We start from the raw sequence: 27,466 nt of genomic DNA, 5'->3' as shown, positions 1-27,466 counted from the left end.
CTCCTGAACGTGCCAATACCAAATATATATAGTTTTATGGAGATTTCTCACTTGTATAGGTCACAAACTCCCAGCAGTAACCTACCAAATTTCCAAAGCACTGCTCCAGAAAGCTGCATACTTTAGATTTTAAGGCCAAAAATTCCGCTAACAGAAAGTTTATCCCAGAAAATTTTACATTTTTAGAAAGAAGAGATTCTGGGGAATCCAGAATAGGCACAACTGTCTGTCTACTCCAAACTATCAAGTCGCAATGCTTTCCTAAAGTTATTGGTTTTTATCAAAATTTGTGAAATTTTTTTAAAATCGCTTCAAAGCTTCCAGTCTATAGTATCTTAACTCCTAAAGGTCATAAAGTAACCAAATAAAACACCCTAAATATGAATGCCAGGGGTCCACTGAACAGTTTGATGCCCAATATGTATAGGTTTAGCTAAGTATGTGGCATGTAGGGGCCCCAATGTGAACATACCCCCATATGTACTGTCATTTTTGTCATTTCAGCTTCTGCAAAATCAACATTTACATCATTACATGTGGGATAATGCTAGTAAAAAGTACATTCACCCCAGAAAGCCATATATTTTTGGAAAGTACACATTCCCCCGAATCTAAAATGGGTACACATGTCTTTCTACTCCACAGTACCAAGCCGCAAAGCTTTCCTAAAGTTGGCAATTTTGATAACATTTCCAAAAATCCACTCAAAGCTTCCAGTTTCCAGCATCTTATCTCCCACATAGCATTAGGTACCAAGATAAAACACCCTAAATATGAACGCCAGGGGCCCACTTAACAGTTTGATGCCCAATATGTATAGGTTTACCTAAGTATGTGGCATGTAGGGGCCCAAATGAGAACATACCCCCATATGATGTATCATTTCAGCTTCTGCAAAATCAATAAATTTACATCATTTATGTGGGATAATGCTAGTAAAAAGTACATTCACCCCAGAAAGTCATATATTTTTGGAAAGTACATATTCCCCCGAATCTAAAATGGGTACCCATGTCTTTCTACTCCAAAGTACCAAGCCGCAAAGCTTTCCTAAAGTTGGCAATTTTGATAACATTTCCAAAAATCCACTCAAAGCTTCCACTATGCAGCATCTTATTTTCTACAGGTCATTAGGTACCAAGACAAAACACCCTAAATATGAACCCCAGAGGTCTACTGAACAGTTTGATGCCCAATATGTATAGGTTTACCTAAGTATGTGGCATGTAGGGGCCCCAATGTGAACATATACCCATATGTACTGTCATTTCTGTCATTTCAGCTTCTGCAAAATCAACATTTACATCATTACATGTGGGATAAAGCTAGTAAAAAGTACATTCACCCCAGAAAGTCATATATTTTTGGAAAGTACACATTCCCCCGAATCTAAAATGGGTACCCATGTCTTTCTACTCCAAAGTACCAAGCCATAAAGCTTTCCTAAGTTTGACGATTTTTATGGCATTTCCAAAAATCACCTCAAAACTTCCACTATGCAGCATCTTATTTTCTACAGGTCATTAGGTACCAAGACAAAACACCCTAAATATGAACCCCAGAGGTCTACTGAACAGTTTGATGCCCAATATGTATAGGTTTACCTAAGTATGTGGCATGTAGGGGCCCCAATGTGAACATATACCCATATGTACTGTCATTTCTGTCATTTCAGCTTCTGCAAAATCAACATTTACATCATTACATGTGGGATAAAGCTAGTAAAAAGTACATTCACCCCAGAAAGTCATATATTTTTGGAAAGTACACATTCCCCCGAATCTAAAATGGGTACTCATGTCTTTCTACTCCACAGTACCAAGCCATAAAGCTTTCCTAAGTTTGACGATTTTTATGGCATTTCCAAAAATCACCTCAAAACTTCCACTATGCAGCATCTTATTTTCTACAGGTCATTAGGTACCAAGACAAAACACCCTAAATATGAACCCCAGAGGTCTACTGAACAGTTTGATGCCCAATATGTATAGGTTTACCTAAGTATGTGGCATGTAGGGGCCCCAATGTGAACATATACCCATATGTACTGTCATTTCTGTCATTTCAGCTTCTGCAAAATCAACATTTACATCATTACATGTGGGATAAAGCTAGTAAAAAGTACATTCACCCCAGAAAGTCATATATTTTTGGAAAGTACTCATTCCCCCGAATCTAAAATGGGTACCCATGTCTTTCTACTCCAAAGTACCAAGCCATAAAGCTTTCCTAAGTTTGACGATTTTTATGGCATTTCCAAAAATCACCTCAAAACTTCCACTATGCAGCATCTTATTTTCTACAGGTCATTAGGTACCAAGACAAAACACCCTAAATATGAACCCCAGAGGTCTACTGAACAGTTTGATGCCCAATATGTATAGGTTTACCTAAGTATGTGGCATGTAGGGGCCCCAATGTGAACATATACCCATATGTACTGTCATTTCTGTCATTTCAGCTTCTGCAAAATCAACATTTACATCATTACATGTGGGATAAAGCTAGTAAAAAGTACACTCACCCCAGAAAGCCATATATTTCTGGAAAGTACACATTCCCCCGAATCTAAAATGGGTACCCATGTCTTTCTACTCCAAAGTACCAAGCCGCAAAGCTTTCCTAAAGTTGGCAATTTTGATAACATTTCCAAAAATCCACTCAAAGCTTCCACTATGCAGCATCTTATTTTCTACAGGTCATTAGGTACCAAGACAAAACACCCTAAATATGAACCCCAGAGGTCTACTGAACAGTTTGATGCCCAATATGTATAGGTTTACCTAAGTATGTGGCATGTAGGGGCCCCAATGTGAACATATACCCATATGTACTGTCATTTCTGTCATTTCAGCTTCTGCAAAATCAACATTTACATCATTACATGTGGGATAAAGCTAGTAAAAAGTACATTCACCCCAGAAAGCCATATATTTTTGGAAAGTACACATTCCCCCGAATCTAAAATGGGTACCCATGTCTTTCTACTCCAAAGTACCAAGCCGCAAAGCTTTCCTAAAGTTGGCAATTTTGATAACATTTCCAAAAATCCACACAAAGCTTCCAGTTTCCAGAATCTTATCTCCCACATAGCATTAGGTACCAAGATAAAACACCCTAAATATGAACGCCAGGGGCCCACTGAACAGTTTGATGCCCAATATGTATAGGTTTATCTAAGTATGTGGCATGTAGGGGCCCCAATGAGAACATACCCCCCTATGATCTATCATTTCTGTCATTTCAGCTCCTGCAAAATCAACACATTTACATCATTATATGTGGGATAATGCTAGTAAAAAGTACATTCACCCCAGAAAGTCATATATTTCTGGAAAGTACACATCCCCCCGAATCTAAAATGGGTACCCATGTCTTTCTACTCCAAAGTACCAAGCCATAAAGCTTTCCTAAGTTTGATGATTTTTATGGAATTTCCAAAAATCACCTCAAAACTTCCACTATACAGCATCTTATTTTCTACAGGTCATTAGGTACCAAGATAAAACACCCTAAATATGAACCCCAGAGGTCTACTGAACAGTTTGATGCCCACTGTACATAGGTTTATCAAAGCACATGGCACTTAGAGACCCCCAAATATACCTTGTGCACACTAATTTCATGGCTTATCTTTACCTAATTCATAAACACATGGCAGTTTTATGAGGGGTAGAAGCTGCAGAAATGTAGGGTGACCCCTAAAATCCCTATATTTTTGGAAAGTACACATTCTGACAATTCCAACAAGGGTAAAGAGTCCTTTCTACACCAAAGTACCAATCTGCAAAGCTTTTCTAAAGCTAGCGGTTTTTATGACATTTCAGAAAATCACATAAAAATATTGCAGTTTGCCGCATTTATCTCACACAATTTCTTGCATACAATGGCAAATCACCCCAAATAGGAACACCAGAGGCCTACTGAACAGTTTGATGCCCAATATGTATAGATATACCAAAGTCTGCGGTATGTACTGACCCCAAAATGAAAATAGCGCCTAAGGATTTCTCGCCTGCCAGCTCAGCTTTTGCACACAGAGCCCCCTGACAGCCTATTATATGCAGTAAGACCCCCAAACTACACAGGGGCACCCAGAAAACCATATATTTTTGGAAAGTACACATTCTGACAAATCCAACAAGGGTAAAGAGTCCTTTCTACAGCAAAGTACCAATCTGCAAAGCTTTCCTAAAGCTAGCGGTTTTTATGACATTTCAGAAAATCACATAAAAATATTGCAGTTTGCCGCATTTATCTCACACAATTTCTTGCATACAATGGCAAATCACCCCAAATAGGAACACCAGAGGCCTACTGAACAGTTTGATGCCCAATATGCATAGATATACCAAAGTCTGCGGTATGTACTGACCCCAAAATGAAAATAGCGCATAAGGATTTCTCGCCTGCCAGCTCAGCTTTTGCACACAGAGCCCCCTGACAGCCTATTATATGCAGTAAGACCCCCAAACTACAAAGGGACCCCCAGAAAACCATATATTTTTGGAAAGTACACATTCTGACAAATCCAACAAGGGTAAAGAGTCCTTTCTACAGCAAAGTACCAATCTGCAAAGCTTTCCTAAATCTAGCGGTTTTTATGACATTTCAGAAAATCACATAAAAATATTGCAGTTTGCCGCATTTATCTCACACAATTTCTTGCATACAATGGCAAATCACCCCAAATAGGAACACCAGAGGTCTACTGAACAGTTTGATGCCCAATATGCATAGATATACCAAAGTCTGCGGTATGTACTGACCCCAAAATGAAAATAGCGCATAAGGATTTCTCGCCTGCCAGCTCAGCTTTTGCACACAGAGCCCCCTGACAGCCTATTATATGCAGTAAGACCCCCAAACTACACAGGGACCCCCAGAAAACCATATATTTTTGGAAAGTACACATTCTGACAAATCCAACAAGGGTAAAGAGTCCTTTCTACAGCAAAGTACCAATCTGCAAAGCTTTCCTAAAGTTAGTAGTTTTTATGACATTTGAGAAAATCGCATAAAAATGTTGCAGTTTGCCGCATTTATCTCACACAATTTCTTGCGTACAAAGGCAGCTCACCCCAAATAGGAACACCAGAGGCCTACTGAACAGATTGATGCCCAATATGCATAGATATACCAAAGTCTGCGGTATGTACTGACCCCAAAATGAAAATAGCGCATAAGGATTTCTCGCCTGCCAGCTCAGCTTTTGCACACAGAGCCCCCTGACGGCCTATTATATGCAGTAAGACCCCCAAACTACACAGGGACCCCCAGAAAACCATATATTTTTGGAAAGTACACATTCTGACAAATCCAACAAGGGTAAAGAGTACTTTCTACACCAAAGTACCCATCTGCAAAGCTTTCCAAAAGTTAGTGGTTTTTATGACATTTGAGAAAATCGCATAAAAATGTTGCAGTTTGCCGCATTTATCTCACACAATTTCTTGCGTACAAAGGCAGCTCACCCCAAATAGGAACACCAGAGGCCTACTGAACAGATTGATGCCCAATATGCATAGATATACCAAAGTCTGCGGTATGTACTGACCCTAAAATGAAAATAGCGCATAAGGATTTCTCGCCTGCCAGCTCAGCTTTTGCACACAGAGCCCCCTGACAGCCTATTACATGCAGTAAGACCCCCAAACTACACAGGGACCCCCAGAAAACCATATATTTTTGGAAAGTACACATTCTGACAAATCCAACAAGGGTAAAGAGTCCTTTCTACACCAAAGTACCCATCTGCAAAGCTTTCCTAAAGTTAGTGGTTTTTATGACTATTGAGAAAATCGCATGAAAATGTTGCAGTTTGCCGCATTTATCTCACACAATTTCTTGCGTACAAAGGCAACTCACCCCAAATAGGAACACCAGAGGCCTACTGAACAGATTGATGCCCAATATGCATAGATATACCAAAGTCTGCGGTATGTACTGACCCCAAAATGAAAATAGCGCATAAGGATTTCTCGCCTGCCAGCTCAGCTTTTGCACACAGAGCCCCCTGACGGCCTATTATATGCAGTAAGACCCCCAAACTACACAGGGACCCCCAGAAAACCATATATTTTTGGAAAGTACACATTCTGATGAATTCAAAATAGGTAAAGTTATTTTTGTACACCAAAGTTACACATGGCAAAGCTACGCTAAAAACAGATCAGGAATACTAATATAGGGATAAAAATGTGCAAATCAATGAAACAACAAAATAAGTCACACAACAGCATAATTAGTGGTCAGAATATCTGATCCAATAGTCACGCTGTCAAAATAAACAGTTTTTGGGGGAAATAAAAAAAAAAAAGAAGTAAAATGAAAAAAAAATAAAAAAATTTTTAAAAAGTTTTTGGGAGTTTGTGTATACATGTGCACATGTAAAAGTTGTGTGACAGTGTGTATATGAGTGTATATGAGTGTATATGAGTGTATATAAGTGTGCAAAGTGGGGAAAAAAAAAAAAATTAAAAAAAAAAAAACCTGTGCTAAATTGTGTTGTATGTGTGTATAAATGTGTATAAATGTATGTAAGTGTGTGTAAAAGTGTGTATAAACAAAAATAAAGTCACACTTACCTGTCCTGAAGATGAGATCGTTTCCCAGCTCCTCCATGCTGCAGCCGTCTGAAGGAAGTAGGTAGGAGGCGGCTCAGGGGGGAAGCAGGAAGCAGTACAAGCAGCAGATGCGATGCGATCGCATCTGCTGCTTGTAGGATGGTCCTGCGTCAATCGCATCGCAGGACCATCCCCCCCAACCCCCTCGGCTCATTGCCGAAGGGGTTTGGGGCACTTCTATCTCTCTGCACCGGCGGCTTTTGCCGCCGATGCAGAGAGAATGGCACAGGGAGGGAAAACGTAGGTACTACGGTGTTGGCAGGAAACTGCCTTTTTTAAAACAACGTAGTACCTACGTGGGTGGCAGGGAAAGGGTTAAACATTTTTGCCATGCTGCTTCTTACATTTAGAATGTCATCCCTGAATTCCTCTGGAAAAAATCCTTATTGGTCTCTTTAAAAATAAACTAAAAAATTACCTCTTGGCCACTCACATCGCACCTGAACTGGTAACTGGCACTTATAGTGCAATGTCACCCACTGTTACCTGCTGCACTAAATACCCTCCTATTTGTGTCTCTAGGTTACCCACCCACTACCATTGTAAGCTCCTAATCTTTAATGTACAAATGTATGTAACCTCTGTTTTAGCTCAATAGCTGCCTTCCAGTAGAACATGGGTTACACCAGTGTTCCCCAAACCAGTGGCTCGGGGGCAACATGTTGCTCACCAACCTCTTGGATGTTGCTCTCAGTGTCCCCAATTTAATTTCTGACTAGGTGGCAAGTTTTGGTTGAATAAAAACAAGATTTACTACCAAATAAAGCCTCCTGTAAGCTGATAGTGTGCATGGAGGCTGCCTAATAGCCAATCGTAGCCCTTATTTGGCACCGCCATGAACTTTTATGATGCTTGTGTTGCTCTCCAAGTCTTTTTACATTTGACTGTTGCTCACGTGTAAGAACGGTTGGGGATAGGGGTTACACTGTACATAGCAGCCATCCACCCTGTTCCTCAGGTGAAAGCAAAGAGGAAGGTGCCACGCCTTTCCCTGCACTATACCAAAGTAAAGCAGGAAATGGTTACCATACCTGCTAGCCAATAGCACATATATACAGGTCCTTTTCAAAAAATTAGCATATTGTGATAAAGTTCATTATTTTCTGTAATGTACTGATAAACATTAGACTTTCATATATTTTAGATTCATTACACACAACTTAAGTAGTTCAAGCCTTTTCTTGTTTTAATATTGATGATTGTGGCATACAGCTCATGAAAACCCAAAATTCCTATCTCAAAAAATTAGCATATTTCATCCGCCCAATAAAAGAAAAGTGTTTTTAATACAAAAAAAGTCAACCTTCAAATAATTATGTTCAGTTATGCACTCAATACTTGGTCGGGAATCCTTTTGCAGAAATGACTGCTTCAATGTGGCGTGGCATGGAGGCAATCAGCCTGTGGCACTGCTCAGGTGTTATGGAGGCCCAGGATGCTTCAATAGCGGCCTTAAGCTCATCCAGAGTGTTGGGTCTTGTGTCTCTCAACTTCCTCTTCACAATATCCCACAGATTCTCTATGGGGTTCAGGTCAGGAGAGTTGGCAGGCCAATTGAGCACAGTAATACCATGGTCAGTAAACCATTTACCAGTGGTTTTGGCACTGTGAGCAGGTGCCAGGTCATGCTGAAAAATGAAATCTTCATCTCCATAAAGCTTTTCAGCAGATGGAAGCATGAAGTGCTCCAAAATCTCCTGATAGCTAGCTGCATTGACCCTGCCCTTGATAAAACACAGTGGACCAACACCAGCAGCTGACATGGCACCCCAGACCATCACTGACTGTGGGTACTTGACACTGGACTTCAGGCATTTTGGCATTTCCCTCTCCCCAGTCTTCCTCCAGACTCTGGCACCTTGATTTCCGAATGACATACTTTGGACCACTGAGCAACAGTCCAGTGCTGCTTCTCTGTAGCCCAGGTCAGGCGCTTCTGCCGCTGTTTCTGGTTCAAAAGTGGCTTGACCTGGGGAATGCGGCACCTGTAGCCCATTTCCTGCACGCGCCTGTACACGGTGGCTCTGGATGTTTCTACTCCAGACTCAGTCCACTGCTTCCGCAGGTCCCCCAAGGTCTGGAATCGGTCCTTCTCCACAATCTTCCTCAGGGCCCAGTCACCTCTTCTCGTTGTGCAGCGTTTTCTGCCACACTTTTTCCTTCCCACAGACTTCCCACTGAGGTGCCTTGATACAGCACTCTTGGAACAGCCTATTTGTTCAGAAATTTCTTTTTGTGTCTTACCCTCTTGCTTGAGGGTGTCAATGATGGCCTTCTGGACAGCAGTCAGGTCGGCAGTCTTACCCATGATTGCGGTTTTGAGTAATGAACCAGGCTGGGAGTTTTTAAAAGCCTCAGGAATCTTTTGCAGGTTTTTAGAGTTAATTTGTTGATTCAGATGATTAGGTTAATAGCTTGTTTAGAGAACCTTTTCATGATATGCTAATTTTTTGAGATAGGAATTTTGGGTTTTCATGAGCTGTATGCCACAATCATCAATATTAAAACAAGAAAAGGCTTGAACTACTTAAGTTGTGTGTAATGAATCTAAAATATATGAAAGTCTAATGTTTATCAGTACATTACAGAAAATAATGAACTTTATCACAATATGCTAATTTTTTGAAAAGGACCTGTATTAACTTACTTAGATACATTCTATTCTGCCCAGCACAACTAAAAGAAGTGAACCTGTAGGGATTTAAAGCCATAAGGACCATTTCTATTTGGTACTTTGTATTTATTATTGCAATGACCCATGTTTGTTTCATTAATTTACTGTTCTGATGAACAACTATATAAATAAAAACGTACATATACAAACGTCCACCCCTGATGTAGACAGACAGTGCCAGCTACTTATGCCTCAGCCCAGGAGCGTTGAGCAGGTACTGCGCATGCGCCATTGAGTAGGTGAAGTAGCGACCAAAGATACAAAGACCAGCGCTTTAAACTGTGCATACACAGTATATAATACATACAAACACTGGCACATACACCCCCTCCTATATTAATTCATACATAATAATAAAAAGGAGGACTAGCCAGACTTCTAGTTACAACTCTCTCCCTCAGTCAGGCTGATCACATGACCATCCTTCCCTTCCCCTAAGCTCCGGAACGGAAGACATGTAACAATGTGCAACTGATGTTAGGAAGCCCTGCATTTCCTCTATGCCAATTAGACTTTTGTAAGTAACGGTATATTTTAGCATTGTATCGAACTGAAGAAAGCAACTAGGGGCCTTATACAGCTGGCGGCATTAGTGTCGCCCTTGCGCGGCTCTGATATTGGCCCATTCAGGGCTCCGTAACAGAGAGGCTCAATCCTACACACACGGATAGAGTAGAGACGCTGCTGCCCAGACAACAAGTCATGTGACCCGCAGTATCATGGGGTGCCCTGGTAGTGAATGTGGCTGCTGGAGCTCTGCCAGTGGGAGTTACGGTGTGTGAGTGCTGTCAATTTTATGCGTTTTCTGACGTTAGCAATAAACGACTGATTTAAAGGGGTGAAGTGGCAACTCCATTAACATGTTACTACTGTGGCTTCGCATATTGTACACATATTGTATTCTTCATCTAACTGTGACATACAGGTCTTAAACTATATAATGTTCTATATTTAAGATTTTTTTTTTTTTACAGGTACTGTAAGGACTGCATGGTGTATGTAGTTATTTGCTGATTATTTTCTGGTGAACCATCATGCCTAAGAAAAAAAAATCAATGGCACCTGAAAGAAATACTTTTGCCATACATTCCCTCAATTCTTATGGGAATGGGATCATGAGCCTTGCAGTGTTTGCTGGGGTGTCTGCAGTGTACATAAAGACATTACACCCATCCGTGCCCGGCGGAGATTCAGGTACATTGAATCTATATTGTTTGGATGCTAATAAAAACATGTACAGGTATAGGACCCATTATCCAGAATGCTCGGGACCAAGTGTATTCCGGATAAGGGGTCTTTCTGTAATTTGGATCTCCATATCTTAAGTCTACTAAAAGATCAATAAAACATTAATTAAACTCAATAGGATTGTTTTGCATCCAATAAGGATTATTTATATCTTAGTTGGGATCAATTACAAGGTACTGTTTTATTTCTACAGAGAAAAAGGAAATCAGTTTTAAAATTCTGAATTATTTGATTAAAATGGAGTCTATGGGAGACAGGCTTTCTGTAATTCAGAGCTTTCTGGATAACGGGTTTCCGGATAAGGGATCCCATACCTGTATAAGATATTTGCATGTTTGGAGATAAAACCACTATAATGGATTCTATGGAAAAAGGGATGGCTAAGCATTGCTAGTAAATAATTTCTGGGTAATGTACAGATGTCACAAAGCAATTGTATTCAACAAACTGAGAAAGTTTATAAATTGCTGAGCTCTGGTTTTACTGGTTTTGGAATAGCTTTGTTTATTCTGGTGCATTCTTAGTCAGGTCATTTGTGAATCCTACTCTGGGACATGCTGGTTTAAGCAAAAATGTACAGCAGTTGTAGAACTATATCTTCCAGAATTAGGCAGTGCATACACCTTATGGCCAAAAGTATGTGGACACATAAACACCACAGCTATATGAGCTTTTTGAACAGTTAGGGACACATTTCTCAAAGTACGAATGATTCTGAATACAAAAAATTTGTGTTTTTTTCTAAATTTTCGTACTGTGCGTATTCTTTGTGACTCTTTCGTTAATTTGCGTGACTTTTTTGTACTTTGCAACTATTTGCGCGACAATTTGTGCGACAAAATCGTATTTGTCGCGCTGAGTACAAAAGTTTCGGATTCATTAAAGATCCGTTATCGTGACTTAACTTGGGCCAGGTTGGAGATGCAAAATGCCAATGAGTCCTATGGGAGGCTTCCAAAACCATGCACAGAAGGATCGAATCAGAAAGGTTTTCCCTCCGTTTACGATCATTCGGATATGAAAATTTTGTGACTTTTGGATCGATAATACGATATTATCATGACTATTACATTTTTTCCGTAAGCATTTTCGTGACATTTTCGATCATCAGAAGATTATCGTATCTAATCCGAATTTTACCCATTTCGGGATTCAAACTCGTACTTTGATGAATCTGCCCTTAATATCAATGCCATGGGTATTAATAAGGAGCTGGTCCCTTCTTTTCCTCTACGCTTCGGATATGGCTTTCCACTAGATTTGTTTGCAAGAATTTTCTTCCATTCAGACAAATCTGTGAGACCAGGCTCTGATGTTGGGTGATGGGGTCTGGCAGTCAGTCATCCTTTTAATCCCAGGTGTTTGATGGGGTTCAGATCTAGGTTCTGTGTAGGCATAGGCAGAGAGTGATTTTTGTGTTTTGGTAAGCTAATTAAAGACGTTTCCTTCACATATTCCTTCAGGGAGCCAATTCTATGTGTAATACCCCAGAACACAAGATACTTTCTGGAACATTTGGCATGATTTATGCAGTGCCAAATCAATGTATAATACCCAAAACATTACCAATAAGCTACAGTGGCTTTTTAACGCCATAAGAAAAAACAATGTTTTGTGTAACTTCCAAGTACAACACCCATCAGTACATGGGAGGATAAATGCAGGGTCAGTTTTATGCATAATACCCCAGCATGCATGGCAGGATACATGCAGACCCACAACATATTGTATGATAAAAATGTTTCCAATATCTAAAAGAACAGCTACTCTAGGCTTGGCAGATGCCAGGAGAGCACTACCTGCATACATGCATAGTCCAAACTGTAACATTTGTTGGTGAAGGAATCATTCCAGCTCATAGTTTGAGCTAGAAACCCTTATTCCAGTGAAGAAAAATCATAATGCTACAGCATACACTGAGATTCTAGAGAATTGTGTGCTTATAACATTGTGGCAACAGGTTGGGGACAACCCTATTCTGCTTGCCAATGTCCTTGTGCTTGAAGAGTTTCATAATGCAACAGATTTTTGAGTCTGATGTGGAAGAACTTGACTGGAATGACGACTTCAGTCAAGCCCCATTTCCTAAAATCAGTGCCTGACCTTATTCTTCTGTCTGAATGCGAGCAAATCCCAACAGCCATGGTCCAAAATGTAGTGAAAAGCCTTCTCAGAAGGTTGTAGGCTTTTATAGCTGCAAAGGTTTTTCAAATTAACTGATCAACACACATCAAGCACATATGGATGTAGTGTTCATGTGCCCACATGAATATATATATATATAATATATATATATATATATATATATATATATAATGTCCATAGGGTAGAACTCTGCTTCAAACAATCTCTACCCAGGTGCACAGTAAAAAACATAGAAACCACAAAAAGACCAGCAACACCTGGATTTTTCAGTTTCCCAGTTGGGACCTTTCTCAATGCCTTGAGACCGAAACGTAATGCTGACTGTATGTTCCTAAAAAATCCCGGCGTTGCTGGTATTTTTGTGGAATATATATACCCCTGTTTCCCCGAAAATAGGACATCCTCCGAAAGTAAGGCACCCCCCCGATTTTTCACCCCCCTCGGAAAATAAGGCACCCCCCGAAAATAAGACACCCACCTATGGCTGGGCGATAAATCTCGCCCAAACGATGGAATAAATGTGTACTGTATTCTTCTTCATGGAAAAATAAGACATCCCCTGAAAATAAGACCTAGTGCATATTTTGGAGCTTAAAAAAATATAAGACAGTGTCTTATTTTCGGGGAAACACGGTAATATACAGTGGTGTGAAAAACTATTTGCCCCCTTCCTGATTTCTTATTCTTTTGCATGTTTGTCACACAAAATGTTTCTGATCATCAAACACATTTAACTATTAGTCAAAGATAACACAAGTAAACACAAAATGCAGTTTTTAAATGAGGGTTTTTATTATTTAGGGAGAAAAAAAATCCAAACCTACATGGCCCTGTGTGAAAAAGTAATTGCCCCCTGAACCTAATAACTGGTTGGGCCACCCTTAGCAGCAATAACTGCAATCAAGCGTTTGCGATAACTTGCAACGAGTCTTTTACAGAGCTCTGGAGGAATTTTGGCCCACTCATCTTTGCAGAATTGTTGTAATTCAGCTTTATTTGAGGGTTTTCTAGCATGAACCGCCTTTTTAAGATCATGCCACAACATCTCAATAGGATTCAGGTCAGGACTTTGACTAGGCCACTCCAAAGTCTTCATTTTGTTTTTCTTCAGCCATTCAGAGGTGGATTTGCTGGTGTGTTTTGGGTCATTGTCCTGCTGCAGCACCCAAGATCGCTTCAGCTTGAGTTGACGAACAGATGGCCGGACATTCTCCTTCAGGATTTTTTGGTAGACAGTAGAATTCATGGTTCCATCTATCACAGCAAGCCTTCCAGGTCCTGAAGCAGCAAAACAACCCCAGACCATCACACTACCACCACCATATTTTACTGTTGGTATGATGTTCTTTTTCTGAAATGCTGTTACTTTTACGCCAGATGTAACAGGACACGCACCTTCCAAAAAGTTCAACTTTTGTCTCGTCGGTCCACAAGGTATTTTCTCAAAAGTCTTGGCAATCATTGAGATGTTTTTTAGCAAAATTGAGACGAGCCATAATGTTCTCTTTGCTTAAAAGTGGTTTGCGCCTTGGAAATCTGCCATGCAGGCCGTTTTTGCCCAGTCTCTTTCTTATGGTGGAGTCGTGAACACTGACCTTAATTGAGGCAAGTGAGGCCTGCAGTTCTTTAGATGTTGTCCTGGGGTCTTTTGTGGCCTCTCGGATGAGTTGTCTCTGCGCTCTTGGGGTAATTTTGGTCGGCCGGCCACTCCTGGGAAGGTTCACCACTGTTCCATGTTTTTGCCATTTGTGGATAATGGCTCTCACTGTGGTTCGCTGGAGTCCCAAAGCTTTAGAAATGGCTTTATAACCTTTACCAGACTGATAGATCTCAATTACTTTTGTTCTCATTTGTTCCTGAATTTCTTTGGATCTTGGCATGATGTCTAGCTTTTGAGGTGCTTTTGGTCTACTTCTCTGTTTCAGGTAGCTCCTATTTAAGTGATTTCTTGATTGGCACAGGTGTGGCAGTAATCAGGCCTGGGTGTGACTACAGAAATTGATATTGAAATTGAAAATTGAAATTGATAAACCACAGTTAAGTTATTTCTTAACAAGGGGGCAATCACTTTTTCACACAGGGCCATGTAGATTTGGAGTTTTTTTTCTCCCTTAATAACGTAACCTTCATTTAAAAACTGCATTTTGTGTTATCTTTGACTAATAGTTAACGGTTTTTGATGAGCAGAAACATTTAAGTGTGACAAACATGCAAAAGAATAAGAAATCAGGAAGGGGGCAAATAGTTTTTCACACCACTGTATACTGAGTGCTTTTGTGTAGGTCTTAGAGATGTCTTCTAATACTCTCAATTACTTGCTTTGGATGTATGTTAGTTGACACTGTTGGCAGGTATTTATGAACAGTCGAGGTTGTTGGTTCAAGATTCAAGATTTTTGAGCTTAAAAAAACTCGAGGTATGGTTCGAAAACTTGAATAAGTAGTATTTATTAAGTGTAAAAATTTGCCATGTAAAAGCTTGCAAGTTTCTATAGAAGTCAATGGGAGTTATCATAGGCAAAGTCAAGCCATATTCTTGGTTTTTTAGTTTTCTTGGTTTTTTGGTATTTTTGGTTTTTTAGAGCTTGTAAACTTGAAAAATTTTTATTCAACGAGTTTTCCTTATTAATCAATAAGCATTCAATATGCAAGTTTATTTGATTGTGAAAAACAAACTTTAATTCACAGACTTGAAAACAGATAAATAAGCTCATGTGTTTTTTTAAAACCTGGTATTCACTTACATAATAAACCTGAAGTAAATGAAATGCTATAATAATTTATGTTCATTTGAGTTATCACAATTACAGTAGACCCCCATTTTACATTTATCAGGGGAACAAAAAAAATGTTGGTAAATCCTGGAAATACATTATGCATTATAAATTGGAGGAACCACAAAATATTGTGTAAAATGCAGGAAAACTGAAAATCAGGGGATGGAAAAAATGAGGTTCCTCTGTATTGTATAGACAAATAAAAATGACATACTCAATATGTGTGTGTGAAATTATTCTGTTTTCAAGAGCAACTGATACTTAATTGTAATTCATTACATATAAATGTGTATCAGAATGCTTGCCAGAGATATTATATTATCTTTCCGACTAGTTAGTACGCTTTGCTTGTTATATAAGACATGAGTGCATGTGTATATATACAGTGTTTTTTTTTTTTAAATGCTTTTAGCTATACCAAATCTAAAGTGGGTGGATTTTTTGCTGAGAATTTCACGCTGTTAAATCTCCCTAGATTTATTTTTATCAAGCCAAATTAATGCAAAATCCCAATGCAAGCCTTTGAATTTGGAAAACTTTGGAGGAGTGTCATTTCCTAGTAGTAATTATTGGTTTTACATTATTTTTCCACAGGGGAGCTGATCACAGCCGCATATGAGCTTGGAGTAAGTATTAATTTTATTGTTTAATCAATGCTCTCATTAACAGTTTTAGGAATTAGGGAAGTTTAATTAAGCATGGAGCAAAGTAGATTAATTTATTTTCAAACCATAGTTTTACTAACTTATAAGTACAGTATGCGACAATTTACTTTAAGTTTTAAATCCAATTAAACAAAATTATAAAGCAAAGCTTTTACTGTATATACAGTGGCATGGCTTATTATCAACCCAAAATGTGTGTAAGCTGGGGAGAATGAAATAAATCGGGTTAACAGTTTTAATAAGTTTTATTATTCATTATACTTAATTATGGTGTCATGATCCCTTTAGGTAAGGCTGGGTGATTGTCAGTGAAGAACTATCCAAAGGCCATGTGGTCCTTATATTTGCCGTAATAGTTTGTTTTTTGTTAGATTATCAGGTTTTTTTTTGTTTGTAAATCAATCATTTTTGTTCGAATAAAAAATGTGTACAGGTATGGGATCCCTTATCCAGAAACCTGTTATGCAGAAAGCTCCAAATTACGGGAAGGCCACCTTCTAGTACATCTTAAGCAAATAATTCAGATTTTTTTAAAAATTATTTCCTTTTTCTCTAATAATATAACATTTAAAGGCAAAAAATACAATTGGGTTTATTTAATGTTTAAATGCGTTTTAGCTTAAGGTATGGAGCTCCAAATTACAGAAATATTTCTTATCAAACTACCAATGTTTTAAGCATTCTGGATATCAGGTCACCTTTTTTTTTTTTTTTAAACCTTTAACTGATATAATAGGATTTCAGTTAATTTAAATGAAATTGTGTCCTGATTATATATCTAAAAGGAAGCAGGAGCAGATCAGACAAGTAGATGTTGACAAAATAGGTGCTGCCCAGGCACCCAGTTTCAGTATCAAAACAATTAATAGGCATAGAAATCTACATGTTTATAGTCTATGGTGCGAAACTTGTCAGACTAAATTCCAATCCCTTGTGGCTTATTCTTATTCCTTTTGGATGTATTAATGCAAAATTGGTGCATCTACCAAGTCTTTAAGTGTGGTTGGAGGCGAGAAACCAAATGCCTGCATGGGCATATTCCTGATTGTTAATTAGCAAACTGCCAGCTTTGTTTTTCTTCACTCAACCAGACCATGACTTGTTGTACATTCATTCAGCTCAGCTGATATCAAGAGCTCAACAAAACTCCAATGAAGGGCAAGGCTTCAGGCCTTTGTCTCACTATTGTTAATTGATTGACATTTCAAACCAGTCACCACATACGCCAAGTCAACTTTACAGTTCCTACAAAGGATTCTCCGAGCTCTTATGTCTCTGAAGAGCAACCAAAACTTGCATTTAACATATCTGATTTTAACTAGTGGCCTAAAGCTGGCCATACACACACCAATATTTTCATTTAGTTTTGTACGATATTCGGTGCGTGTATGCTGGATCGACGAGACTACCGATTTTGCAAAAGCTTTGGATGTTGGTTGTCTCGTCGATCAGGCGGGACAAAAGATTTTAACTGGGCGCCGTTAAAGGGGCAAAATCTGCGTTTAGGACTGAATTGTTAGATAGGGATAGAATCCCTTTTGTTTCATCCATATCTGACGATTCAGCCCTGAACATCAGTGGAGGGTGTGAATGATCTTTCCTGCGATCATAATTGTTGCGTGTATGGCAAGCTTAAGACTACTTTCCATGGCCAGCAGGTTTTATTCACATAAGATCTTACATGCAGCCCTAACTTTACATATGGACATGACAAGGGAACTTTCTAGTTAATGTCTTAGGCAGTTGTCAAATGTGAATATAGCACAGTTAAAGTGCATCCAAAAGGACTCCTACCTTGTGCTCCAATGCATGGAGAGCACAACTTGCACCCATCAGCGCCTTTTCACTTGCCAGTTTTTTTTAACTTTGCATGTATGAGAACAGATTTAATAAATATATTCTTAACAAGCCCTCTGTCTTCAGTATTCCTTTGTAGTCTAAGGGCAAAGACACATGGGGCGGTTAGTCGCCGCGACTTTTAAAAAAAGTCGGTTGTGGCGACTAATTGCAGCTATTTTCCCTACTTAGGGTACTGTGTCTGCTGTTGTGACTTATCACAAACGTTTTTTTCTGCGCGGATTAGTCACAGCAACTTTTAAAAAACTTGCAGCGACTTTGGTAGGTCTTTTTTCCCTACATGTGAAAAATGAAGCCTAAGTAATATATCAAAATCTATATGTTATAAGTCTGTACCTTTTTCATTTCATCTCCTGACAGGTTGCACACCCTCCTGGTTACCCACTATTTACAATTTTGGCTAAAATGGCAATTATCATTTTGCCCATTGGTTCTGCTGCATACAGGGTAAATCTTCTATGTGGCGTGTTTGGAGCAGCGGCAGCATCTCTTCTGTTCTATACAACATCTAGGTAAGCTGAATTTCTGTTATATATGTATTTTTAAAGTATGTTTATTTTTAAGTACTACACATGTTTCGCCAGTTTTCAGTTACTTTTTGCATCTTTGACACTTCTTCACCAGTGCCTGCTTCATTTGGTTACTAGAAAACATAAGCTAAAGAGAAAAAATAAATAAGAAGCTTATTTATCAAACTTTCACCCACTGATAAATACATTTCTAAAAATCCCATAGGAATGAATAGAAAGTGAGTGATTTGTTTATGCCTAATAGGCACAGGGAGGTGATTTCAGATACTTGGCTTGATGCATTCTTTATTTCTCAATAAAGAAAAGTGATGTCAAATTGCCCAAATCTTTTGTTCATGATGTGAATAATGTGAATACAGGTGATTTTTTTTTTTATTCCTACCTACAAAAAATTATACAAGTAGACCATTTTCAAACATCTGGCACATGACCACTCCCCTTTCCCACACAAGCAATAGTGTGTTGTGGCCATGTGTTTGATGCCTGCACCCTGTGTGTATGTATGTGTTTGATTTATTTCATCATTTATTTTTTTTTTTACACAATTAAAGTTAGATTACACTTATTTCTATTATACTGATTGGGAATACAGTTTTATGGGCAAAACCGCCCTTAATACCAAAATAACTGCCTGTCTTGATATTATTGTGATGTGTTTGTTTTTTGACCTGTGAAGAACACGGCTTTCTGAAGTTAAGTTTTAAACTTCATCTGAACCTGACCACCCACAAAAAAGAAACTGTCATTGTCTCGGGGATAATGACTCAGTGATGGAATATCGATATAATACAAAATTCATAGTTTACTTTAAGAATCTTTTTTGTGAGTCTATGTGCAATCCTATTTATATTTTTATAATTAAATTGATAAAGTTGAGTTCTCAACTTATGTCTCACCTGCTTAAATCAGGAATTCCTGTTCTTCCCTTACCCAACAAGGGGTAAGCATCCTTAATTCCTTCCCTCTGTTCTGTCGCAATTGGTACCAACAAGGCATTAAAGGGGTAGTTTCTTCAACATAAGTTAGGGCTTGCAATCAACAGTTATTTTATCTGATGTTTTACTTAGGAAATAAGTATAATATGTATGGCTTTTGCACTAAAAATGCCAAAAAGGGAAAACCCCAACATTTTCTAACCCCCCCCCCCAAAAAAAAGTTCTCTGTGATTTTTATTTTATTTTTAATATAATTGCAATTAAAAGCAGTGTTTTCTTTTCCTTTTTATACTGCTGGTCCTGTGTCACACTGTAACAGAGGTCAGCCTGGCATGCTTCTTCATGAGCTGGCTTCTGCTACATGGTTTCAAAAGAACTACCAGGGCAGAAAACAGAAAAGGACAGATGCTGCTTTCAATAGTGAATATGTCTAGGTACTATATCCCTATCTAGGAAAAGCAGTTTCTTTGTCTAAAACAGCATTTTATCACTTCCCCTTTAATTAAACCAGCAATAAAATTTCTGTGACAATATGTCAGCTCTTTCTTCCTCCAGAACAAGTTATTCATTTCGTTTGTACCTCAATCCGTTCAGAATGAAAACAGTTGGAATCACATGTTGTTGGAATTTTGTTAACCTTGCCCGACTTTGATGTGAATGCTTTTTCAAACTGCTAACCTTAGTCTGACCCATATTTCAGAGGATTATCGTGCAAGATACAAACAATTTTTAATTCTTTTTTTTTTACTAAGCAAAGTAGGGCATAGATTATACTAGAATGTCTGCCATTTAAATATTGTAGCACTCAAGGGTTTAACTGAACTGTACTTCTTGACAACAACAACTACAATTTCCTTCTCCATTCATGTTTTATTTTTCTGGTACTGCAGAAACTGATATCATGTATGGTATGTTATTGTTCCCAAGAGCTCAGGCTTGTGGACAAATTGCAACTTACATGTATGAGATCTGATATCCAGGAAGGCTATCTTCCATTTTTTTAACTGGATTCCTTTTTTGAGAGACTGAAATATAAATAGGAGAGGGTCTGAACAGAAACATAAGTAAATAAAATAAAATAAAATTGTAGCCTCACAGAGCAATCGTTTTTTTTTAGTTCTGCTTGAAAGCTAGAAAGTGGCAGAAGAAATGGGTATATAAAAAAAGAAAAAAATGAAGACCTCTTGAGACGCTGCTTAGAATTGGCCATTCTATAGCATACTAAAAGCTAGCTTAAAGTTGAAGTACTGTCTTAAGGTATGGTGAACAATGCAATACAGGTCCCAAGCATTCTCCCTTGTTACATACTTTTTTTTTTTTTGTTGTGTAAAATATACTTTATGAATAGGATGACACTAACCCATTCCCATTATTGTTTTTATAGGAATATACCACTTAAAACATTCCTTAGCGATAGCCCCCTTCTGGGCCAGACTTACTCACTCTTCCTTCCCTGCCTGCTGCTCTGAGCATATTGCTCTGTTGCCCGGGGTTGCTTGGGGGAAATGAAAAACTCAGGCTTGGAGACGATGGTTACATCGGCGCTCCAGCCTATTAGGCTTCAAAAAAACCAAACAAACAATTCTTATAATAAGCTGGAGCATCATTTTAAAGAGATTGACGACCCAAAGAAAAAAAAACCAAAATGTATAATTAAAGAAGATGTCATTTTAAGCAAATTTCAAATATATAGTATCTTAAAAAGTTATGTTTAAATGTAAATATTGTTGTCTGTCTGCCAAGTACAGTTCCTTCCTCTGCTTTTCCTGTTTATAGTATTGCAACATTGTATCTATGGTCAGCTCTTCTCCAGAATGGGCTCCAGTTCCCACAATTCCTTGCATATTCTTTTATCAGACTCGAGAGGAAGAAAAATAACAGACGGATGCAAGACATTGCTTCTCAGATTACAGAATAGTGTATCAAATGGCAAAATTGCAATTTACTTTACAGCAGTGATCCCCAACCAGTGGCTCGTGAGCAACATGTTGCTCTCTAAGCCCTTGGATGTTGCTCCCAGTGGCCTCAAAGTTGGTGCATATTTTTTAATTCTTGACTTGTAGGCAAGTTTTGGTTGCATAAAAACCAGATGTATTGCCAAACAGAACATCCTGTAGGCTTCCAGTCCTTATAGGGGCTACCAAATAGCCAATAACAGTCCTTATTTGGCACCCCCAGGAACATGTTTTATGCTTGTGTTGCTCTCCAAGTCTTTTTACATTTGAATGTGGCTCATGGGTAAAAAAGGTTGGGGGGGGCATTTACAATGTAGACTATAGTATTTTTAAAGTTGGAGCGTAAACAGGTAAACATTTCCCAAACCCAGAAAAACCAAGTCCAATTTTATTAATTTCCAAGTTGACCTTTGCCACTAATACCCCTCTCAGGTCGATCGACTATAAATTGCCAGTAAGGGTGAAGACACACAGAGCTACTTAGAAGCAGCTACTTGTCACGGTTACTAATCTCCAGAAAATCCCCTGCCATAGACAATACTGACAATTTCCTCTGCAGAAATACACGTAGAGACAATTATCAGTAAATGATCAGCATCGTCTATTTCTGTAGCTGTGACAAGTAGCTGCTACTAGAAGCTCTGTGTGTCTTCACCCTAAAGCTGCATTATTTGTTCTGGTCAGTGAAGGTGCAGACCTGTAATACTTTTTGTCAGTGTATATAAAATCGTTACAAATATACATCTACATTAAAGACCATTACATGCAGGTGGAATTTTCTAATATGAGGAAATATCTCTTGGCAAAATATGGAGAGAGAAGATAGCTATATCGAGATGGAACAGACTAGAAAAGAAAAAGAAATGAGCTGCGAATCAGCGTTTATTAGTACGGGGGATCATTTTGTGACATTGCTGAAAGCCATCCTTTGTGTGCCGCAACAGCCATTGCACATACTATGCACCCTACAGATTTGAATATGAAAATGTTCTAAAATGCTGAATACAAATAATTGATGAAGTACATGTCCTTGGGGAACATCACAGTTCAAGTGGCAAATCTGTCTTGTCAAACAAAAGACAGCCTTCGGTAAAGAGCAAGCCATCTCTATGGTAATACTGCTCACAGTGCCCTATTGATTGAGAGGAAGAAGACATTATACAATGTCACTTGGGTTGTTACAATTTAATTTGTCTTGTGACCCAAACTTAACCTCTGCAAACCTTTCTACTGTGAACATAAATGCACCAGCAGGGCACGTTTGCTGTAGACATTACAGTGAAGGATTAAAAAAAAATGGCATTGTCATTTGTACAATAACTGTAACGCCTAACAGCTCTCTGCCTTTTATGTGCTTGCCTGTTGCGACTGCCCAACTGTATCCAAAATCACTGATCTCTTTTGCAAGTTTCAGTTGGTCTGTGGGTTTAAGGAAATGGCAATTGATATGTGTATGGGTCAGATTTTTTTTACAAAATGTAATTCTAGTTACGCATAATTAAAAGAAAAGATTGTTACTGATTTATTATGCTTTCATTACACCAGTTTTTTTTTTTTTTAACTAATTCTCCCAGTAGACAATCATTGTGTTAAAATGAATGGAATGCTCATAGTTTTTCTGTGACTTGAATCATTTAGGTGTTAGAACTCAGCTTTGCCTTGTTACAATTATGCCCATAGCAAGCATTGAAATTTGACTTGTTTTTGCAAAACGCTTTGATCAATGAGCCAGTTCATTAAACACTTTTCCGACAGTTAGGAAAGTCTTCATAAATGTGATACAATTCCATCTGCTGGAAAAATGCCAGGAAATGGACCACTCCACTGTTGATAAATCAGCTCCCTATTATTCAATACAATCCGCTATTGGCTTGTGTCAGATATATTAAATCAATATATATATAATATGTGTTTGTGTGTGCGTATATGTATATAAATGTATTTAATGTTTAACATATTGCTGTGGCACCACTTAACCATAATCATTATAGCCTATGGCCATAAATATTTGCAAAATGTTAAGTTAATACCCCATACAAATCTTGGCATATTACCTCTTTTTAATACAGTCCCATAAGATTAATGTATTTTGCTGGAGGGCATGCCTTTTCTAAACTTCACGTGAACATTACCCCCTTTGGATGGTCGGAGTTAATTATAGTAGTCTAATTTATTATTTTACATTTTAACTTCTGTTATGATATTGATTGCCAGTAGATTCTCATATAGCCTTTTCCAAGGCTGTTTGATTAGTTGTCTAAGTTGTTTTATGACATGTCTAATCTAGAGAGAATAATCTAGGTGATAAATTTATAGTGTTTGAAATACAGTAATATCAAGTAGATCAATGATCTTTAAACCAGTGTTTAGGTTTCATAATGTTTTTTAGGTTTGTTCTCTCTCTCGATATATAGATATATATATGTATATGTGTGTGTGTTGTTTCTGAACTGAACATAAGTAAGGGGAAATAATATCCTAAATTAAAACCAGACTTTATTATTAATGTTCTTGCAGAAATCACTTTTCTGTGTAAGATTCCTATAGCATAACACAGAATTTAATACCAATTTAAGAGAGTTACAGTGTTTGTTGTGGAAAAGGAAGAATAAAATACGCTTAAAAAAATGAATCTCCAATTCAAAGAGTATCAATCATTGCTCCTAATTAATCTCCCCTCCTTTATCCAGTCCGTATTAAGAGTGCATTTGGTCTATTCGGGCTACTTTAAAAGCTTGCTTAATTTCCATAATATTCCAAAGTACACTCCTTGCATGCTGATAGCCACACTTAATTTGAAAACCTTTAAATATATATTTCTGTATACTCTTTAGAAATAGGGAGTCTCTTCTGACAGCTAGTCAGAGTTAAAATTAGTTGAAGGAAATGTTAATAATGCTTTGCCTAGCCTAATCCCTTTGATATCACCAGGTATCCTCCTGCTCATGGGTTAATTGCTTTAAAAGCAAAGGCAGTATTCCGAGCGGTGGGCCACATCACCTTTTCACAGCTGTTACCATTGAGTGACAACTAAATCCCATGTGTAAGATGAGGAAGAGCTCAGTCTCCAATTGGGAGAAAATTTATGTAAACCGAAATCCCTTCAGAATGTGCGGAAGTCATAGACTTTCTTGATTTACTCTGCTTTTCCCGGAAAGCCCCATTGTTCACTTTCCTAAGTCCCATCAACCCTTTGTAGCGGAATATCACAGTGACTGCAGATAGCTGAAATATATAAATGCTATCATAGCTGTGATTAATAGCAATGCTTATGAGTCAAGTCTGATAACGGCGCAGCTCTCCACTCAATTTCAGATACTGCTAATGGAATCTGTCTTCTCCAATTGTAATATGAGAAGCCCTAATTTGCTATGGAGCTTGGAGCTGTCATCAGTAGGGGATTGTGGGGTCAGATGGGAGCTGCCAGGTTTTTGCCCTGCAGCTTGTATCTTTCACTTTGAATAGCACAGCCCCCTGCCTGCCAGTTAGCTGATAGGCCGCCATGGGGTTTATGCCACTTCATACAATAGGACAAGGCTACACAGGCTGACTTTCTAATTGTGAAGTGAGCTCATATTTCCACAGCCACTGTGCTGCATAATTTCTAATAAGTGGTTTTAAGAAATGTCAGATTATGAAAAGTTTCCTCAATTACAAAAACTTATAAAACATTTAAATTGCTAAATCTGTTCCCTGCAGAGTATTTTGCTGCTAGGAAAGCGCTGTACATTTACACATTATTTATTGTGGAAATGGAGATAAATGTTAGTATGGGGTGGGCGCGGAGGGATACATTTTTTTCTTTTAATTACTGATACATACGTAAAATAAAGGCGCCCTTATGCTACCTCAAGACCTGCTGCGTTGTGCAAAGCCGAGTCTGGCTTGGAGGAAATAATAGCAATAGCGTTTTATTTATTTGTTATTTTGTTCCCCCATGTCATTTTGCAGCCTTTCAGTTTTTATTTAAACAAAGTTTGTATTTTGGTTGCAAAAATACATAAAAAATGGTTATAGAAAATAATTTTATCTTAAGGGAAAAATTGAGCTGCTTGAATCTGTTTTATTTCTGCAAAAAAAAAAAAAAAAAAAAAAGGAAATCTCTGATTTTTCCCCATATGAAACTATGTAGAGAGGGTTTTGTAATGTTTGCTGTATTGTGTGAGTATATTAATGTTTCCATTAGCCTCAGGCTCACAAGTCAGTTGTATATTAAAAAGGTGGAACAGGATGATTCTAAATCTGGCCTCACAGAACCGAGCAGTCAGAAAATAGAAAATCAGCTAAAAATTGTAGGACCCTTTGATATACAGAAATGCCAACCAATTGGTTTTGTATTTGGGTTGTGTTTTGTCCACTCCCCTAATCATGCTCCAAGCTCTGTGTTTCTAAATGTGTATTGGGATATAGTCGGGCATATTTCAGTGCTTTTTCATGACAGAGAGGGAGAGAGAATTAACAATTTGGGTGCTATTCACAGAGAGTGGGTGTCTAGGCTGTTACTACTGGTGACTGGGTGAGGCAGGGAGAAAATAGGGTGACTGGAGAATTTGTGTTAAAGAATAAGTAAACCTTTTTTTTTCTATCAGTAAAATTACTCTCTGACCTGGTTCCTCAGTTAAAAGTTAATAGTTTTTCTTTGCTTCCTTGTGCAGAGTGAAGCCGGCCCCCACTTCCTGTTCAGGTCTCTCATCAAAAAAGAAAAACCCTGCTAATGCACAGACTGGCTCCTGCTGCCTCCAGGCATGCCCAGAAGGCTCTCCAGGTTGACTACAGGTAGTTGAATTGAAGAGAGAACTGAACAGGAAGTGGGTGGGCGGGCTTCACAAGGAAGCAAAGAAAAACGATTAACTTCTTACTGAGGAACCAAGCCAGACAGAATGCTGGGACAAAGGTAGGTAATTTTGGAGGCTGTTTAGAGTAATTTTACTGATAGAAAAAAAAGGTTTACTTGTTCTTTAATGACATTTCTGGATATAGCCTGCTGCTAAGTAGGAGTGTACTGAATAAACAAATAGTTTTCCAACAAAAATATTATACATAGCTTTCTCTGTGAGCGCTTTTTGTACCCTAGGGTCACCTCAGACCTGAACCCCAGTTTGTTTTTCTGTTTATCCCCAATTTAATATTATTGGGGGCATGTATGTATGTACAGTGGTGCTTGAAAGTTTGTGAACCCTTCACAATTTACAATATTTTTTATGAATGTGACCTAAAACATCATCTGATTTTTCTAAAAGTAGATGAAGAAAATCTAGTGAAACAAATTTCTAGATAATAGGTCCCTTCCTGTATATCTATCTATCTGTCTATGTATATAACGTTTGGCACAGCAGAGCCCTTAAAGGGGATGTTTACCTTCTTACAAATTCCCTTGTATAGAAAATGTGAGTGAAATTTTTAAACACATCCCAAATACATTCATGTACAAAAATATGAAATATTCATACTGCTGACACACTGCAGGTAGGACACCTGCTGACAGGGGACGTGTCACGGACCCCCCATAGCATTTTTGCTGATGCTACCTGTCATGTTACACATGCATTGTTGTTACCTCCACCCCCAGCAGTATCTCTAGACTCCATTTTATGTACACACATATATTTGCTGGAGTGGATCATTTTATGATCTTTTGACCTATCTGAATGTTAACTGTTATCACAGTTGGGAATAAACTTCTTAATGATCTCCAAGGTGCCATTCTGATTGAGTCAACTGTCTGCCAACACTACTGAGGTTGGTAAGTTATTGCTATATCAAGACAACTTGATAAGTTATAGAGATCACACTTTCAATGCTTAGAATGGAGATACAGAACACTACCTGTGTGATTGTAAAATAAAACACTGGGAGCAGCAATGGGTTAAAAAAACTCCATTGTATGCCTGCTCATTTACCACATTACTGTTGGGTGGTTTTGAAAAGATTGTTGAAACTGTATTTAGTCAGGTATGGCCCCAAGATCCAGTGCTAGGCAATATTAAATGACTGGGTTGCAGTTGTGGTCTTCAAAGCCTGTTCATTGGACCCCATATTGTCTCTATGTGGCTAA

The 27,466-nt window shown here is 38.3% G+C and overlaps 1 protein-coding gene across 4 annotated transcripts in view; it reads left to right on the top strand.

Annotated features, from left to right (window-relative positions):
- Positions 1 to 9,713: 9,713 nt before the first annotated feature.
- The window catches only part of tmem260 (transmembrane protein 260), a 39,887-nt gene continuing 22,134 nt past the window's right edge, over positions 9,714 to 27,466 (top strand). Inside the window, exons 1-4 of one of the 4 annotated variants that reach the window (XM_012969480.3) lie at positions 9,714 to 9,817; positions 10,275 to 10,494; positions 16,064 to 16,095; positions 18,352 to 18,503. In XM_012969480.3, the coding sequence (XP_012824934.1) occupies positions 10,335 to 10,494; positions 16,064 to 16,095; positions 18,352 to 18,503 (344 nt within the window). In that variant the 5' untranslated portion in view covers positions 9,714 to 9,817; positions 10,275 to 10,334. Of the gene's footprint in view, positions 9,818 to 9,860; positions 10,139 to 10,274; positions 10,495 to 16,063; positions 16,096 to 18,351; positions 18,504 to 27,466 lie in introns of those variants that run through there. The other 3 variants (XM_002933742.5, XM_004917225.4, XM_031891381.1) reach the window with 3 other exon arrangements.

Source organism: Xenopus tropicalis, chromosome 8 (assembly GCF_000004195.4).
Source record: "Xenopus tropicalis strain Nigerian chromosome 8, UCB_Xtro_10.0, whole genome shotgun sequence".
Taxonomy (NCBI): Eukaryota; Metazoa; Chordata; class Amphibia; order Anura; family Pipidae; genus Xenopus; species Xenopus tropicalis.
This window is presented reverse-complemented; position numbering and strand designations above follow the sequence as displayed.